At 51.0% G+C, this 17,056-nt stretch overlaps 1 protein-coding gene across 2 annotated transcripts in view; it reads left to right on the top strand.

Moving 5' to 3' along the window:
• WNT7A (Wnt family member 7A) overlaps positions 1-15,886 on the top strand; it is a 62,248-nt gene extending 46,362 nt beyond the window's left edge. For both annotated transcript variants that reach the window (XM_032262319.1, XM_032262318.1), the window contains exon 4: positions 12,662-15,886. In XM_032262319.1, the coding sequence (XP_032118210.1) occupies positions 12,662-13,141 (480 nt within the window). In that variant the 3' untranslated portion in view covers positions 13,142-15,886. The remainder of the gene's footprint in view (positions 1-12,661) is intronic.
• Positions 15,887-17,056: the final 1,170 nt, after the last annotated feature.

Raw genomic sequence — 17,056 nt, 5'->3', positions numbered from 1 at the left:
AGGAGGAGTGGGAGGAGCCTGTGGAGGAGGAGGAGTGAGAGGAGCCTATGGAGGAGTAGGAGCAGGAGGAGGAAGAAGAGCAGGAGAAGCCTGGGAAGAAGGAGATTGTGGAGGAGACGCCTGCAGAGGAAGAGAAGGAGCAGGAGGAGGGGTAGAGCAAGAGGAGGCAGAGGGGGAGAATGAGGAACAGGAAGAGCCTGAGAAGGAAGAGCAGGAGGATCCTGAGGAGGAGAATAGTGGGAGGAAGAGGAGGAACATCATCAGGAGCAGGAGAAGCAGGAGCAGGAACAGAAGGGGAGCAGGTGATGGCAGCTCTGTGGTGCCTCTCCCGTGTCAGCATCCACACTCATTGTCTCCCGGGGTGGGAGTTCCAAGGCTGCCTGCCCACTGAGCTCCCCATTGTCTTCGTTCAGTGCCTTGGAAAGGGCCCCTGATTTGGACATTTGCAAGCAGGACATGTCCTGGGCAGGACTCTGGGGAGATACACCTAAGCAGCGAGGAAGGCAGCCCTTGGCATTGAGAGAAGCTGGCCAGTGAGGCAGCAGCCACAGGGGCTTCTGCTGGTCCCATGAGAAACCTGGAGCTGGGTTAGCCCTATGGAGGCAGGGAGATGGGCCTTTGTGCCCAGAACCAACCAGTCTTTGGCTGGGGAACTGCCCAGGGAGGGGGTCACAGCCTTGGATGAGACAGCTCCCATCAAAGGAGGGTAGGGCCTAGGAAGAAACTCAGCTGCTAGCCATCAGCAGCAACACTCCTAGCAGCTGCAGAGGGAGTGCCTGGTCCTGAAGGACAGATCCTGGTGGCATGTGACAGTGTCCACTACACAAGCCAGCCCAGGGACCATCACCAAGGCCACAAGCCCATCCTAGCCCACCCACCTTCCTTCTATTACACTGCATCACAGCTCCAGAGCCAGGCTGCTGGGTTCCAATACCAGTTCCGTGCTTCCCGACTGACTGTGGCCAACACTGCCACCCCTTGGCTCCCCGGTCTGCTTATCTGTGAAATGGGCTGATGATGGTCAACCTCCCCCAGAAGGTTTCTGGGTGCATTTGTGTCAGGCACTGGGCACCGCAGCTACCTGGGAGGCAGTGGCTTTGATCAGAGGTGGGCATGGATGCTGCTCTTGTGCTGCTCAGTCTGCTGAGAAGTTCGGGCATACACATAGGAAGAGATGACACCGAGCAGCTTGGGCCTGAGGCCAGAGTTGAGCCCTAGGCTGAGAAATTGTCCCCCTGCAGAGCCTTGAACAGTGGCACAATCCTACATCATCACAGTGGTGATTATGGGCCCCTCCTTGGGGCCCCTTGGGACTCTACCTTCAGTCATTTAACCTTGATGCTGTACCACCAGGTGTGTTCCATTGAGCTCATGTCATGAGGAGCCAGGGTCTGGGAGATGGCATAGTCAGGGGTAACAGAGGAAAGTTTGGGTTAAGGATGACCACAGGGGTGAGGGCAGGATTTAGGGAATCCTAAAAAGGCCTTGGGGCTGGCAACAGTGGGGAGTTCTGACTGTCCTAGAAGGCAGTGTTAGTGGAGAAAGTGCGGCTTGGGGAGAGGGGCCGCCAGGCAGATGCTGTGTTTCCAGGTAGGGAGGCAGTCACAGCCACCATGTGGTCCATGGACAGGGAGTCCAGCATGTCAAAGTCCAGCCTGTATCTTCTCCTGCCCTCCAGTCCCAGTGGGAATTCCCTGAGGCAGAGCAGGGTGAGCAGCAGCTAGGGATACCTTCCACCACACACAGGGGACATTGGACCCATGTGTCACTTGGTTGGTGCAGGGTGGGTGCTTGGAGACAAGAAACATGAAAAGCTGAGGCACGGGGCACAGGAGAGGAAGCCAGCGGGACTTGGTGACCATCTCTTGCCTCGAGTCTCTGGAGTCTGACCCAGGCATGGCTTTCTGTGGAAACCAAGCCATCAGCCCTCCAGCCTGATGGTGAGGGGCCTCCATGCCCAGCAAAGCTCCCGCCTGCTTTCTGAGCATCTCCTTGACCAGACCTGCCTTTGCCATGTGGTCAGACTGACTTGGATCTTTTTGGAGAAGGTTGAGGAACAAACCTGCTGGGGAGAGGGTGGCTGGGGTCTGAGCATAGGAGACAGCGGTACCAGCAATGTGGATGGGAGAGGACGCTGCCGGGACCAGGAACATATCGTGTGAGGGGAGAACAAAGGTAGCTATTGCAAGGGCTGCTGAAAGATGCCCTGGGATGCCATGCCAGGTGGCAGCAGCACAGACAAGCTTCAGGCACTGGGGAAACATCTGCAAAGGACAAGGGTTCTTTGGTGAGTTGACCTGGGAGAGAAGGCAGGAGAAAGGACAAACGGCTGGGGCTTCAACAGCAGGGCTCCCCAGGAACTCCTAATGACCTCTCGGGGACATGGTCACTTCCTCACATCTCTGCAGCTGTTGCACTGCACAGAGATGGACTTTCACCCCACTGACACCTGGGAGAGCATGGACAACTTCAGCCAAACTGCTTCTCTCCTCCCCCTGACCTCCCTGCCTCCCTCTGTCTCCATCTTTTCTCGCCGAGATCACCCTGTGGTGCCTTCATTGGTAGGGAAAACTGAGGCTCAGAGAAGGAAAGGGACTTGCCTGCAGCCACACAGCAGTGTACAGACAGAAGTAGGACCGCCATCCAACAGCTCCTTCCACCCCACAGCGCCGCTCTCCCTGCCTGCCCTGCCAGCCCTGTGTGTGCTCGTCCTAGCATCCACTGCTGTAAATGAGAAAAGTTCCCACAGGCTGGGCGCCAGGTCTGTGAGATGCGTGGTGCCAGGCCCCAAACAGCCGTCTCCTGTTTAACCCACTGTTCCCTTTGAAAAGACTTGTCCCTGCTTTACAATGAGGAAAAAATCACTTAGGATGCATTTGGTTGCAAGTAACAGAATGCCTTACTATTACCAAAAGTGGCTTTGATGATAGGAGATTTGTTTTTCCTGCAGAATAAAAGTCTGGACCTGGTTTCAGAGACTCAACAGTCTCTTCTTGGGCCCCGGCTCTTTTCACCCTTTCACTCTGCCATTGTCACTTTGTCAGCCTCTAGGTCTTGCCTAATGGTCACAAAATCACACTCACACCACAGCATCCAAATGTAGAAAGTGAGAAGCTGCTCTCCCGGTTCTTTTTTTCAGGCGATGCGTTGTGTTTTCAGCCTCCGTGCTCAGAAGTAGGCCAGCAGCAATGAGGAAATGGAGAGCCAGAGAGTGTACCACGTTTGCTTGGGCCATTTCCACCATCGCCAGCATGTGGTGGCAGGCGTGGGATTTGAATTGAGCTTCTTGGGCAGCCTGACCCTACCACGATGCCTGCCCTTCTGCTTCAGGCTGCCTTTCACCACACTGTGCTTTCGTGGAGACTGGTTCTGATACCCAGGTCACTGCTCATAACCTGAGGTGCAGGTGGTCCAGAACAGAGCACCCCTTGAAGAGGAGCCAGGCTGGCCAACCTCAGAGGGGCTCCAGAGGGGAGATAGCAGCAGATACCCAGCTAACCCAGAGTCTCGAGCTCCAGCCCTCGAGGTCCTGGCCTTCCAAAGGCCTTTTCAGGCAAATCAGTCCTTGGCTCCCCAGACCCGCTCCATGCCATGTGTGGCTTAAAACCCAGCATTTAGGGGCTGGCTATCTGCTTTACAAAGGGCATCTCCACCACCCAGATGAAAGTTTTTGTGTTCCAGTTAGGGTACTTTAAGCTGTAATGGATTGAAACCCAACTCAAGCTTGCTTAAGAACAAAGGATATTCGTTAGCTCCTGGAGCGCAATGGTCTTGAGTTAATGAACAGGTCCAGCTTGATCCAGGGTACAAATGATATTCCCAGGACCCAGCTGCATACACACCTCCCTCACTCCCTCTCTGTTTCTCAGCTCTGCTTTCCTAGTTGGGGCCATTCTCAGACCCATGTGGCCGCACGATGCTTGTCCACAGCTCCGGCCCCTGCATTCCCTCATGTTCATATTTGGTGGGAGATAACCAAAAGAATCCCCACAACCCACTTCAGTTTGACCCTGACTGGTCTGAGTCACCCGTCCTTAGCAATGACCAGTGGGGCTGCTACGGTGTCGGGGGCTAGGGAAGGCCTCACTGAGGAGTCTCTGTTTGCAAAGCTGCAAGGACTCACTGGACTTGCCAGAAAATAAAGCACCAAGATAAGGACATCAGGTGCTGGGGTCGGGTGGGGCTGGGACAGAAGGCTCTGTGGAGGAGGTGGCACCGTGGAGGGCTGTGGAGGGCTGGGCTGGGCTGGGCCTGCGGAGATGAATGGGGACACATTCCTGGAGGAAGGCAGTGCAGGATCGATCCCGGAGCACCCAGTGCTTCAGGGTGCCTGCCGTGGGTGCTGGGGCCAGGGTTGACAGTGAGCAATGTGTTTAACGCTGGGAAGCAGCTTTTGGTTTTTAAAATTAGATGTCCCTCAGAATGCTATGGAGGGTGGCGACTACTTCCAGTCACAGAAGCACCATGTGGCATGGACCCTATGGGAGCCAGAGGTCGCTGTCTGACCTCCCCCACCCAAGACTCCTTCCTTCGTCCAGGAAGTTCACCCCCAAGTCACCTGGGCAGCCTGAGGGTCTGGGACAGGCCCAGGAGTGCCGAATTCGATAGTATCTATTTGGCATTACGAATCAAGGAATTTTCTGGAGCCAAGTTTCTCTCCAGGCCCCTCCCAGGCCTGAGAACCCCACCCTGAATAATTCCGGGCTCTGGGCAGCACCTGGTACATTGTTGGCACTTCCTGGGGGACCTGTCAGAAAGAGATTGATTTTTCTCCCTCCAGTGGTGCAGAAAATCCTTCCTGCTGCTCCAGACAGGTTTGGGGCATGGCTGGGAGGCAGAGAATGCTCTGGGTTGCAGCCCCACCCAACCTGGTGCAGGAATCCCCTTTACAGACCCCAATGTTGCTTACACACATTCCAGGACAGGGAGCTCATTACCTCACCAGCAACCCTCTTGAGCCCTGGTGAGCTTTGTTGGGGAGGTTGGCCTCTCACTGAGCTGGAATCTACTGTTCTGTGACTGCAGCCATCAACTGGGGTCCCAGTTCTGCCCTCTGGACACACGGTCCCTCCTGCTCTCTCTGTCCTGGGTCAGGCCTGCAGAGCGTGTGTAGTGACCAGGGATCCCAGAAACTACCTTCTCCAGGCTGAGCAGCTCCAGCTCATTCAGTGTGGGTCCTCCAGCCCTCCCCTGTAGACATGCGCTGTTTCTTTCCATCTGCTGAGGCATACTCCAGTTCTGAAAACTGCATAGCAAGACTATCTCCTCCTTTATTGTTGGCATTAGGCCTTAGTTAATATGGCCCCCGAGTGTTGGCTTTTTAGTAGCCTCTTAGCTCATATTGAACTTGTGGTTACTTTCAGTCTTTCTCAGTCTCTCCCATATTGTGATTTTGCAGTGAGTTTTTTAGATATCAAAAACTGTAGGTGTTTAGCCCTCTTCTGGCTGGTTTCAGCCACTTGTTTTATTCTGTGGAAGGGACTGAAGTCTGCCTGGCACTTCACTCATATTATCCTCTGTAGGTGCCTGAGCTGGCTGGAGTCAGATTTCAGTAGCACCAAAGGACCCTTCTACTCCCCAGGTGCCCTTCTTCCTGGCCACTCACTGTGCCTGAAATGTCCTCACGATGTGCTCAACGTATGCTCTTCCTTAAGCCTGCTCCCTCTTCTGGTTCTCTGCTCTGTTCTCCAGTCTGAAATGCCTTTTCCCCATCTCCCTGAGTTTGGCCAATTCTAAGTTATCCTTCCTGTTATCTGACGCCAGCTCAGCCCCGGCCTTCTTGGGGGAGGCTTCCTTGAGATGCACGCAGGAGCAGCTCCCACAGGTTCAAGTTTCCTTCTCTGTCACTTTCACTCCTTCATAGAACGTACAGTGTATGATTAGACTTGGGGGAATTATGATTCCATAGCTACTTCTGGTTTGGAATCACAAGCTCAGAGGTGGTAAGGACTGCAAACTCAGGGAAGGTGGGGACTGGAAGCTCAGAGAAGACCACAACAGCATCCGCTTGTGTCATCATCCTCCTTGGGACTCCCTTGCAGGGGTGACGCCAAATAGCACACAGTAGGTGCTCACTATAAAACAGGTGCATGAGTGAATGCGTATGTGGACAGACACACCCTAGATCCCATTCCCCTTACAAACACCAGGCAGCACCGTTTGCATGCAAGGTTCTTCATCAGAGGCTGGGAATTTAGAGGTGAATGACCTGGCCTGGGGCCCAAGGAGTGTGGCAGGTAGGGTTCTCTGGAAGCGGAGGCTGACATGGAGTTTCAGGTCTCAGCTATTTATTGGGAATCTGTATAAAGGGGAAGAGGAGGGGCAGGGCTGGACAGAGGGAGGACTCGAGCTTGGATACTGGCCAGCAAAGCCTTGATGGGGAGTGCTGGACTCGGTCCTGCCCATCACAGTGGTCTGCCTCTGGCTAAAATGGCCAGACCTTTAAACCCCTGACTCTCTTGGTCCCCAGATGCAGGGCCCCACACCCTGAAGGATCTGACAGCTGGAGGCTATGTGCTAATCACACTTCCAGGCCAATGGTGTGTTGGAGCCCACTCCGTTGGGCTGGAAGACCGACTACTAAATATTCAGGGATTTGCCAATTGTTGAACTGTCGGTGGCTTAAAGTCAGTCACAGCGGGAGCGTTTGCTTTATTCCTCAGAAATTGGGAAACACTACATACCAGGGCCCTTTGTTTTTTTCCCGAGAGCCAGTTTGGGCAGCATACCACTACCTGTAGTTGTGAAGCAAGTCCTCCCTTGGAGGGCAATTGGGATGCTCTGTCTGTGTGTCCACCACAAAGAACTGCTGGCCTGGAGGGATGCTGACAGATAGGCAGATCATTCCAGTGCAAAGGAGATAAGGACTGTAACAGCGCAGGCCAGACTCGGAAACCATGAGGGAGTGACTGTCTATCCTGACAATCAGGGAAGGCTTTGTGAGGAGGTGACTTTTTTCCTGACGTGGCAGAAGATTTAAATACTACAAAAGACAATCCCATGAAAAGTAAGGCTCCTGTTTGTCCACCTAGTCCCCTGGCACTGGTGTCCTCCCTAGAGACAGCTGCTCTTACCAATTCCCCTCATATAATTCCTGAAATACCCTGTGCTCTTACAAGCACACATGTATGAGTCTTCTTTCTCATATACACAAGCTCCCATGTTGCAAGCTTTTCTGCACCTTGCTTTGCTCTCTTAACTATGGAGTATCCCTGGTTAGTAAGAGCCACCTCATTCTCTTTAGCAGCTATAGGACATTCTAGCTCATAGATGTGCCATAATTTATGTATCCAGTCCCCACTGGCAGATCTTCAGATTCTTTTGGCCTTTGGCTATTTCAGTTAAGGCCTCTGTGAGGCTGACATTTTGCACAAGCACGAGCCTCCCCACAGGGTAGATATTCAATAGTGGGATTGTGGGGCCATCGTCTACAATGGTGATAAAGATTGGCCTTCCAGATAAGGAATGGCAGGTGCAGGACCGAGAGGCATGGAAGGGTGAGCTTGCTCAAGCAGAGGTGGCTGCTGCGGAGAGAGCACAGGCCTGGAGGCCAGGAGGGTGGGGCCTGGCTTCGCCCTGCTGCAGAGGAGCCAGGTGTATCCACTGTGGTCATGGCTGGATGCCACAGGCACACTCAGACTGGGAAATGAAGGAGTGTTTAGAAAGAGACCGATGTCCAACAACCGATGAATAATATGTGGCATACCTGTACCATGGTATGTTATTCAGCCGTGAAAAGGAAGAGAATTAGGACACATGCTACATGTGCAGACCCTGAAAACTTTATGCTGAGTGAAGGAAGCTAGACACACAAAATGCCACATACTGCGCGATTCCATTTATAAAATACATCTGTCTACAACAGACACATCTACAAAGACTGCAGGTAGATTAGAGGCTGCCTGGGACTGGGAAGAGGGGAAATGGGGAGTGACTGGAATGGGTAGGGGGTTTCTTTTGTGGGAGTGACTAAAATGTTCCAGAATTAGATTGTAATGATAGTTACATAACTCTGAATATACTAAAAACCATTGAATTGTACACTTTTGATGAGTGAATTGTATGGTATGTGAATTGTACTGCAGTAAGCTATTTTAAAAATGAAAGAGTTTGCTAATAAAACAGGACAAAGGTAAAGGAACCCAAAGAGATGGTGCAGCACCCTGGAGCTGGCTACACTGGGGAGCTGTTACTCCTTAGGCCTGAAGACAGGGGAGACTGAGCTGCTGGAATCCAGGGGGCTGTATAGACAGGACTTCCCAGCAGGAGCTGTGACCTTTGATAGGGGAATGCAGACATCTTGAAGGGCCCAGCAGGTAGCAAGCAGGGGAAATAACTCTTAGAACTTCCCTCCTGTCCTCTGATTTCCTGCCAGTGCCTTCCACTAGCCAAGCTGTCTGAAAGGGCCTACTGAGGCCAGACACCAGATTCACAGATTTACTTCCTCATTTATTTTTCTCATGTATTATGAAATCTCAGCATCACAAGATGGCAAAATGGCAAACTCTAGCAGTTTCATGCAGCTGGTCTTTAACCTGCAACCCAATGGTGCAGCCGCCAACATAAAATACTGACCTTCTGCCACTGCTCCAAGCCCCTTGACTGTCCCCCTGCTTTGCCAAGGCTTTTCCCTGAATCCTCTTGACTTCACCTGTATCCAGCAATGAGGGGTTGATGCCTGGCTATCCTGGAAGGGCCTGTGGGACTCTGAACATTCAACTGACAATTGCTCAGGCCTGGGACACACTGTGGAGTGATTTGAATGCACCCTGTTGGTGAATTGCCTTCAGGCATTTTCTGCGCACCTGCTGTGTGCCAGGCTCTGGGAAGCTGCATGGAGCCATGTCATCTTTAAGCCTGAGCCTGAAAGCTCTCAGAGCTCCTGATACTTAAGCACAGAGCCCAGGCTGTTCAAGTGGGGAAGGAGCTCAGAAGGTCCCTTGGGCAGCTCAGGAGCCTGGCCTTGAGCAGCGGGGTGCAGAGTACAGCTTTGTCCCTCATCCACTTCCTCTGCTGCTGTTCCCTGCCTAGGGGAGAGGGCTGAATGCCCGTCTGGTGACCAGCCCTGGCCAGGCAGCTGTGATTATGCCTGGCTTAATGTGGTCATAATGCAGTCACTGCAGCTCTCAAAATGCTGAGTGTGCAGGGCTAGTGGGCGGGATGTCACCTGATTGGGGCCCATTCAATACTACCACAGCGTCAGGCAATCAGTGGCCTCAGAGGAACAGGGAGGCCACATCGGGGGCCAAGAGGGCAGGAGGGGCAGCGACTCCCACCCAGGACCCGGGAGCTGCCTTCTGCACTGGGACCATTGCTTAGGGCCCATCACAGTAGAAGCCCTTGGTATCACAGACGTGGAAACACGCAAACTTTGGTATTGCTTTCCCACGAGAAACTTCCAGGGGCTTCCCATTGCCTTTAAGAAAACAACTTTACTGAGGTATAATTCACACGTCATACAGTGTCACCACTTAAAGTGTGCAATTCAGTGGCTTTTAATATATACTCGCAGATATGTGCATCACCACAATCAATTTTACATCTTTTTTGTCACCTCAAAAAGAAGCTTTTACCCATTAGCCACCCCTCCCCATTTCCCTTCTTCCCCCAACCACTAATATCTCACTTGTCATTACGGATTTGCCTATTCTAGGCATTACATATAAATGCAATCACATGACAGGTGGCCTTTTGCGTCTAGCTACTTTCACTTAGCATATAATGTTTCCAAGGCTCATCCATGTTGTAGCGTGTGTCAGTACTTCACTCCTTTTTATGGCTGAATAACATTCCATTGTATACTTCATTTTGTTTATCAATTAATAGTTGATGGAGTTATTCCTTCACATTTTAGCTGTTGCGAATAATGCTGCTATGAGCAATCATATTCTCATTTTACTGTGGGCATATGTTTCCATTTCTCTTGGGCATACACTTAGGAGTGGAACTGTTGAGTCACACACTCTGTGACTAACTTTCTGAGAAGCTGCCAGACTGTTTCCCAGGGCGGCTGCCTCATTTCAGATGCCAGTGGCAGTGCAGGAGGGTTCTGATGGCTTCACACCCTCGCTGACACTTGTTGTCTTAGCCTCCTCGTGAGCATAAAGGAGCATCGGTTATGGTTCTGATTTGCCTTTCCCTGGGGACCAGTGCTACTCAACATCTTCTCATGTGCTTGCTGGCCGTTGATTGCACCCATTGCATTTTTGTAAATTGAGATATTGCTTATGTGAAAAAGGTGCACAGAGCACCCCTGTTCATTTAAAAGAATAGTTACAAAGCATGATCCATGTAACCGTAACCCATATCAAGGAGCAGAATATTGTCAGGACCCACAGAAGGCCAGTGGGTGCTCCTGGCCAACCACAGCCCCTCCCCACCCTGGGGCTGACCTTGTCTTGATATTGGTGGATGGGCTTCTAAACAATACAATCCAGTTTTGCCTGCCTTTGAACGTGATCCAAATGAAATCACTCTGTGGAAATCATTTCTGACTTGCTTCTGTCCCTCCACACTGTGTTTCTGAGTTAGTCCCTGTCAGTGTGGCTTGCTAGAGCTGTTCATTGTCACTGCCCTATTGTGTTCCGTTGAAATGCACACGCTGTGGTTTCTCCACTCACTGTGGATGGTCATCTGGATGGTGCTCAGGTCAGAGAGATTATGAACATTGCTGTGTGGACATTATTGAACCTGTCTCCTTTGCATACACAGTGTAAGTCTCTAGAGTATGTGTCTTGGAAGTGGAAGGTCTGAGTCATCGGCATGTGGATCTTCAGCCTTACTAGATACTGGAAAATGGGTTTCCAACATACGTGTACCACGTGTGCATGCCTCCAGCAGTGTCTGAGCGTTGCAGGTGCTCCGTATGCTCGCCAACACTCAGTATTGTCGGAATCCATTTTGAGCATCCCCCAGGCATCTCTGTGTCAAAGCCTCCAGCTCAACTGGGCCTGAGTGCATCAGAAACAGCTGCCTAACTCTGCCCCCAGTTGTGTCATCACACCTCCACGTCTTTACTCTTTCTCTTACTACTTAAGCCAAGGCAGAAAGACAGGCTGGACATTTGGGAACGATCCCCTCACTGACAACCAAAAGGGATATCTATGTTGTTTTGGGGACACAGCCTGTATTTGAAGGGGCTGCTCTTCTATCCTGGGCTGCATGTGTGGGGGTTCTGAGACAGTGCTGCCTACAGGAGGTGTTCTGTGATGCCAGGTGTTCTGGAACCAGAGCCCTCAACCAGCCAGTCCTGTTCCTGAACACCCTGGGTGCCTGTGGCATCACTGGCTCATTGACTGTAGATACTGAGGTTGAAATGTGGTGGCTCTCCCTCCCTGGTGGTTCTGTTGACCAAATACTGGTCACCACTCCTGGAAGCAGAGCTCTTAGGGCTAGGAGGACCCGGAACATGGACCCAATTTTCAGAGACAGGGACTTAATCTGTTCCTCTCGGAATCCCCAGCATCCTGAACAGGCCTAGGGCCAGAGGCAAGACTAGTGAGTGTTTCTTGAATCTCTGATTCTGTTTCAGCACCCTGATTTTGGCAGAAAAGATGGAGTTGTCTTCCCTATATGTTAAAGTTAAGGAAACTGAGGCCCAGAAAAGAAGCACCACACGGGAACTAAGTGGCCAGCAGGCACTGAATTCACCCCTCAGCTCCAAGCCCCTTGCCTCAGACTGTCTCATATGCCAGCTCTGAGACTTAGTTGAGCCTCAAGGTTTTTTTCTGTAAAAAGGAGTCATAATCATACTAGCTTCATGGACTTAATAAGATGCCAAACACAAAGGCATGGGCCAGTGTGTGTGCAGGGGGTTAATCAATGTCCACTCACTTACCCCTTCATCCATTCATGCTTTCATGATATAACAGGCAAAAGCAATTTGACAACCTGAATGAAGGATGATGAAAATGCTCATATACAGTGACCAAGCAACTGTGCTCACCGGGAAATCCCCATCTCCATGCCTGGTACACAGTAGGAAGGAAGAAAAGCTTTAGTCCCAAAGATATTTCTTTGTAGTTGAAAAAGGAAGAAAGGGGTGGAGGGAGGAAGGAAGGAAAGCAAGAGAAAGAAAGAAAAACAGTTTTTAAAGTACCCTAAATAAGTACCCTAAAAACAACCTGAATATCCTGTACACTGCGTAATGCCTTCTCTTATTGCTGGGCTATTCTAAAACAAAGGTATGCAAAATATGTCTCATGGCCCAAATCTAGTCCACTATCTTTGTAGGCAAATAAAGTTTAAATGAAGAACATCCACTAGTCAATCCTTGAACTTCATATAAATGGAATCATAAAGTATGTCCTCTTTGGTGTCCAACTTCTTTCACTCAACATTGCCTTTCAAAGATCCAGTCTTTGTGCATGTGTGAGCAATTCATTCGTTCCCATTGCTGTGTAGTATTTCGTTGTATGAGTATAATTAAGCACTACTGTTATCCTCATTCTACATAAGGGGAAACTGCTGCACAGAGGGCCGAGGTGGCTTGCACAGCACAAAGGCTTGAGTGATAGGGCCTGGAATCCAGGTCTGAGTTTCCTACACCAGACAGAAAACGAAAGTCAGACCCAGGTGGGGCAGGGGTGGGGCGGGCTGGGGGCTGCACTTGGCCTTGGTGTGCAGTGACCCGTGCTGTGCTCTTCCCTGCCTTCCCCTGCAGATCCTGGAGGAGAACATGAAGCTGGAATGTAAGTGCCACGGCGTATCAGGCTCGTGCACCACCAAGACGTGCTGGACCACACTGCCACAGTTTCGGGAGCTGGGCTACGTGCTCAAGGACAAGTACAACGAGGCTGTTCACGTGGAACCGGTGCGCGCCAGCCGCAACAAGCGGCCCACCTTCCTGAAGATCAAGAAGCCACTGTCCTACCGCAAGCCCATGGACACGGACCTGGTGTACATCGAGAAGTCACCCAATTACTGCGAGGAGGACCCGGTGACCGGCAGTGTGGGCACCCAGGGCCGCGCCTGCAACAAGACGGCCCCCCAAGCCAGCGGCTGTGACCTCATGTGCTGTGGGCGTGGCTACAACACCCACCAGTACGCCCGAGTGTGGCAGTGCAACTGTAAGTTCCACTGGTGCTGCTATGTCAAGTGCAACACGTGCAGTGAACGCACGGAGATGTACACGTGCAAGTGAACCCCGTGTGCACACCACCCTCCTGCTGTAAGTTAGATTGCTGGGAGGACCGGACCGTTTCCAAGCTGCGGGCTCCCTGGGAGGTCACTGCCTGGATCTTCACAGGGAACCACAGGAATTCTGAGCTTGTCTTTTCTGCTGAGGAGGGTACTTTTCCTGGGTTTCCTGCAGGTATCTGCGGGGAAAAAAATCTCTCAGAGCCCTCAGCCATTCTGTTCCACACCCAATGCTGCTCCACCCTCCCCCAGACACAGCCCAGGTCCCTCTGCGGCTGGAGTGAAGCCTTTTGCAGCAGGAACTCTGGACCCCTGGGCCTCACCATAGCAATATTTAACAATTTATTCTGATAAAAATAATATTAATTTATTTAATTAAAAAGAATTCTTCCACCTCGTCGGGATCCGTTTTCTGCAATCAAAGTGGACTGCTTGCTTTCCTAGCGGGATGATTTTGTTGCTAGGACGAGGAGCTGTGTAAAACTGTACATAACTGTTCTTTATGCAGACATTTCTACTAGTTGATTTTGCAAGTACCCACCCCCCCGCAGCACTAGATGTTTAAGTACAAGAGCAGGCATCCTTTATACATATATAGATCTATATACACACACATTTATATTTTTTTGCTGTTTGCTGCTACTTATCCAGAAATTTAAGCTGGTCTAGATTTGGAGATGTTTTTGCAGAGTATGTTTCCCATCCTTTTGCCCCTCTACCCCCACCAAGTTCAAATGTCACCATTAGAAAAATCCAGTTTGGAATATATAGAGAGGAAAAATAATAATAAATTCCCAGCAGTTTCCATCTTTCGGAAAGTGAGCCACTGGATAAGAGAGAATATTTTGTAAGAGACTATTTTTATATGAATATTTTATTTATATTGAGTCTGCTGTATCATTCCACGGCCTGTGCTTCTTCTTAATTCTAGTACTCAATTTGGGGTAAGGAGGGGCGATGCCTGGGTGTGGGGTCAGGCCCCACGGGACCCCTCACACAGCTGGATTCTTGAGTTCTGTTTGCCAAGTGGACACAAGCTCCCCCTGGATGCCTGGGGTTGAGGCATCATCTCATCTGTGTTAGCTGGGAAAGAAATCAAGTCCCCAGCCTCAGCCTGTTAAGCTCAGGCCTTTCAAGCAGGGCCACTGAGTAGTGGCCTCAAAATGAGTCACTGTGGTGGGTGGTCATTGTGCCCGTCACAGGGACTTGGCCGTCATCATGCAGCAGAGGCCTGCTCAGGGAGCCCCACACCTCACCAAGACACCTGCCATTGCCTACGTGTCCCAGAATGTGAGATGCAGTCCTCAGATGAGGGGCCAAAAAAAAAGGTGGGGTGAGGGGCCGATGAGCCGCTGGGCCCAGCGGGGCTTCCTGGATATTCTGCTCCCAAGGCCAAGCAGCAGGGAGAGGTGTGAGTGAGCCCACTTTGCTTTGGGTCCAGCTAGGCCCAGAGCCTCAGCCTGAAAGCTGTCCTCCAGCAGGCTGGGGGTGTTCTAATATGTGTCCATTTGCATTTCTGTGTCTGTGCGTGTCCTTAGGGACCTGGAGGTAGCCACATGACTTGGTGCCTTCCAGTGCCTCCGCTGTGCTCCTCTGTATATGTGTTTGTGTGTTTCCAGGCTACCTAAGTGTCTGTTTCTCTCCATGTGCCTGGGAGGTCAGGTCTCAGGCATGGAGCTCTGTGCCTTTGTATCTGCTGCTCCCCAGGGTCTCTGCTTGCAAGTGGGGGCTGGTGGTGTGAGGCAGACAGCAGAGACTGTGTGTGATTATATTGAGCCACCAAGAGATGGCACCTCTGAACTCTGTCCCCCCAGCCATGGGTGAAAATCAGACACCTCTGAGACCACAGCCCCGTGGCCACACCTGCTAGGAGCCCTTCAGTATCTAGGCTGTGTCTGATTCCTCAATGTCCACACTGAGCCTGGATCACAGCATGGGCAAATAAAAGTGACTGGATGGTTGCTTGGTTTTTTCTGTTGGAACTTTCTCCCACCATTTTTCTTTTACTTGGGTGTCTGGAGGAGTGGGCATGTGAAGGAGCCATGGAGTGAATGGTTGGAGGTAGGTGAATGGGTGAATGTATAGATGAATAAGCAGGTGGGTGGGTAGATGAATAAATGGATGGATGGATGGCTGAAGGGATAAACAGATGGGTGGATGGATAGATAAGTGGATGGATGAATGGATGAATAGATAGAGTAGGTGAGTGGATGAAGTAGGTACACCTACAGATAGGCAGATGAGGAGTTTCTTGGGAGTCCACAGGTCACATTTTATCTTTGCCTTGGAAAACCTACTGGGTCTGCCATGAGCAGGGTGGCTTCCCAATCCTGCAACACTTCTGCTTCGGACCTCCTTAGCACCTGGGAATGGGGGAGATTCTGACCAGCCTTTCCAGATGAGTGATCAATGCTAATTATGTAAACACAACCTCAAAAGGGTCATTCTTGTGTCCTTCCTCACTGTAGGTTCCCAACCCTGGGGCCTGCCCTCTATCTGGATACCCTACTCAGCTGTGCCCTGAGCCCCAGTTTCTCCACCTGTGAAATGAGAATAACAACACCTACCTCACAGGGCTGTTGTGAGGACCCTCCCAGTAATGATTGTATGGAACTTTGAGTTGCAAAGTAATAGATGAATGCGAAATATTATTAATTATTATTATCACTATTCTCTCCACAACTATGGGATTCTTCAAACATGGCTTATGGTAATAAATATTTGGTTCTGTGTTGGGCAGAGGTATCCACCAGCCCCTCTGGTCTTTTCCTAAAGTGGCTTTTCAACAAAACTGACATTACAAAGGCCAAAATTGTTAGAGGCTGAATAAAACATCAGAAAGCCCAGGACTATAGTGATGAGAAAGCAGATGCCTGGGGTCTTAGCAGAAACCCAGTCTCAGAAAGTGAGCTGCTCAACACAAGGACATTTTTGCCACATGGGAATGTGTGCCTCTTCATGGTCAAATCCTCTGATTTTTCAAGAAAGGACAAACATCCAGGTTTTTGAACTCCTGACCTCAGGTGATCCACCCACCTCGGCCTCCCAAAGTGCTAAGATTACAGGCATGAGCCACTGCGCCCGGCCGGTACATCCAGGTTTTTAAGTAAAATCTCCCACATTTCAATACTTTGACAAACACCATGAGGATGAAGCAAAACATGACTGCAGGCTGAACTTGGCCTTTATGCTACCAGCATACAGTCTCTGACTTGGGCCCATCTCTTGTTTTAGAACTGGAAAAACTGAGGCCCAGAGATGGGCAGGGCTTTGAACTGGAGAAACTGAGTCCCAGAAAGGGGTAGGGTTTTACTCAAGGCCAGACAAGCAAGTGTGGCAGAAAGAAAACCAAGCCCAGGATGTGTGCCTTCTGGGGATGGCCTTGCACCAACATAGTACACTGATGGAGGCAGCAAAATAATTTGAGGGAGGGGGTTAAGAGGGATAAAATTCCTACACACACACACACACACACACACACACACACACACACACACACATACACACACACACACTCTGAGAGAGAGAGAGAGAGAGGAAGAGAGAGAGGGAGAGAGAGAGGAGACTTGAATTTGAAACTAGCTCAGGACTTCATGGAGCAGGAACCAGGCTTTCACAAAGACCCTGACGAGATTAGCCAGTGCCTGAACCCCTCTGCAGAGGGTGCCCTGCCAGTTAGCAAGGGAGCCCCTCTGCAAGACCTGGGTCAGAACAGACCTGGGGAGGCTTTTCCCACCCAAGGTCAGGACAGTCCTGGGGAAGCTTTTCCCACTCAAGGTCAGGACAGTTCTGGGGACGCTTTTCCACCCAAGGTCAGGACAGTCCTAGGGAAGATTTTTCCACCTGAGGTCAAGACAGTCTTGGGGAGACTTTTCCATCCAAGGTCAGGATAGACCTGGGGAGGCTTTTCCTACCTGAG

Source organism: Sapajus apella, unplaced genomic scaffold, assembly GCF_009761245.1.
Source record: "Sapajus apella isolate SASKATOON/1434 unplaced genomic scaffold, GSC_monkey_1.0 scaffold128, whole genome shotgun sequence".
In the NCBI taxonomy this organism is placed as follows: Eukaryota; Metazoa; Chordata; class Mammalia; order Primates; family Cebidae; genus Sapajus; species Sapajus apella.
Note: the sequence above shows the minus strand (reverse complement) of the source record. Positions and strands in the feature narration are given on the sequence as shown.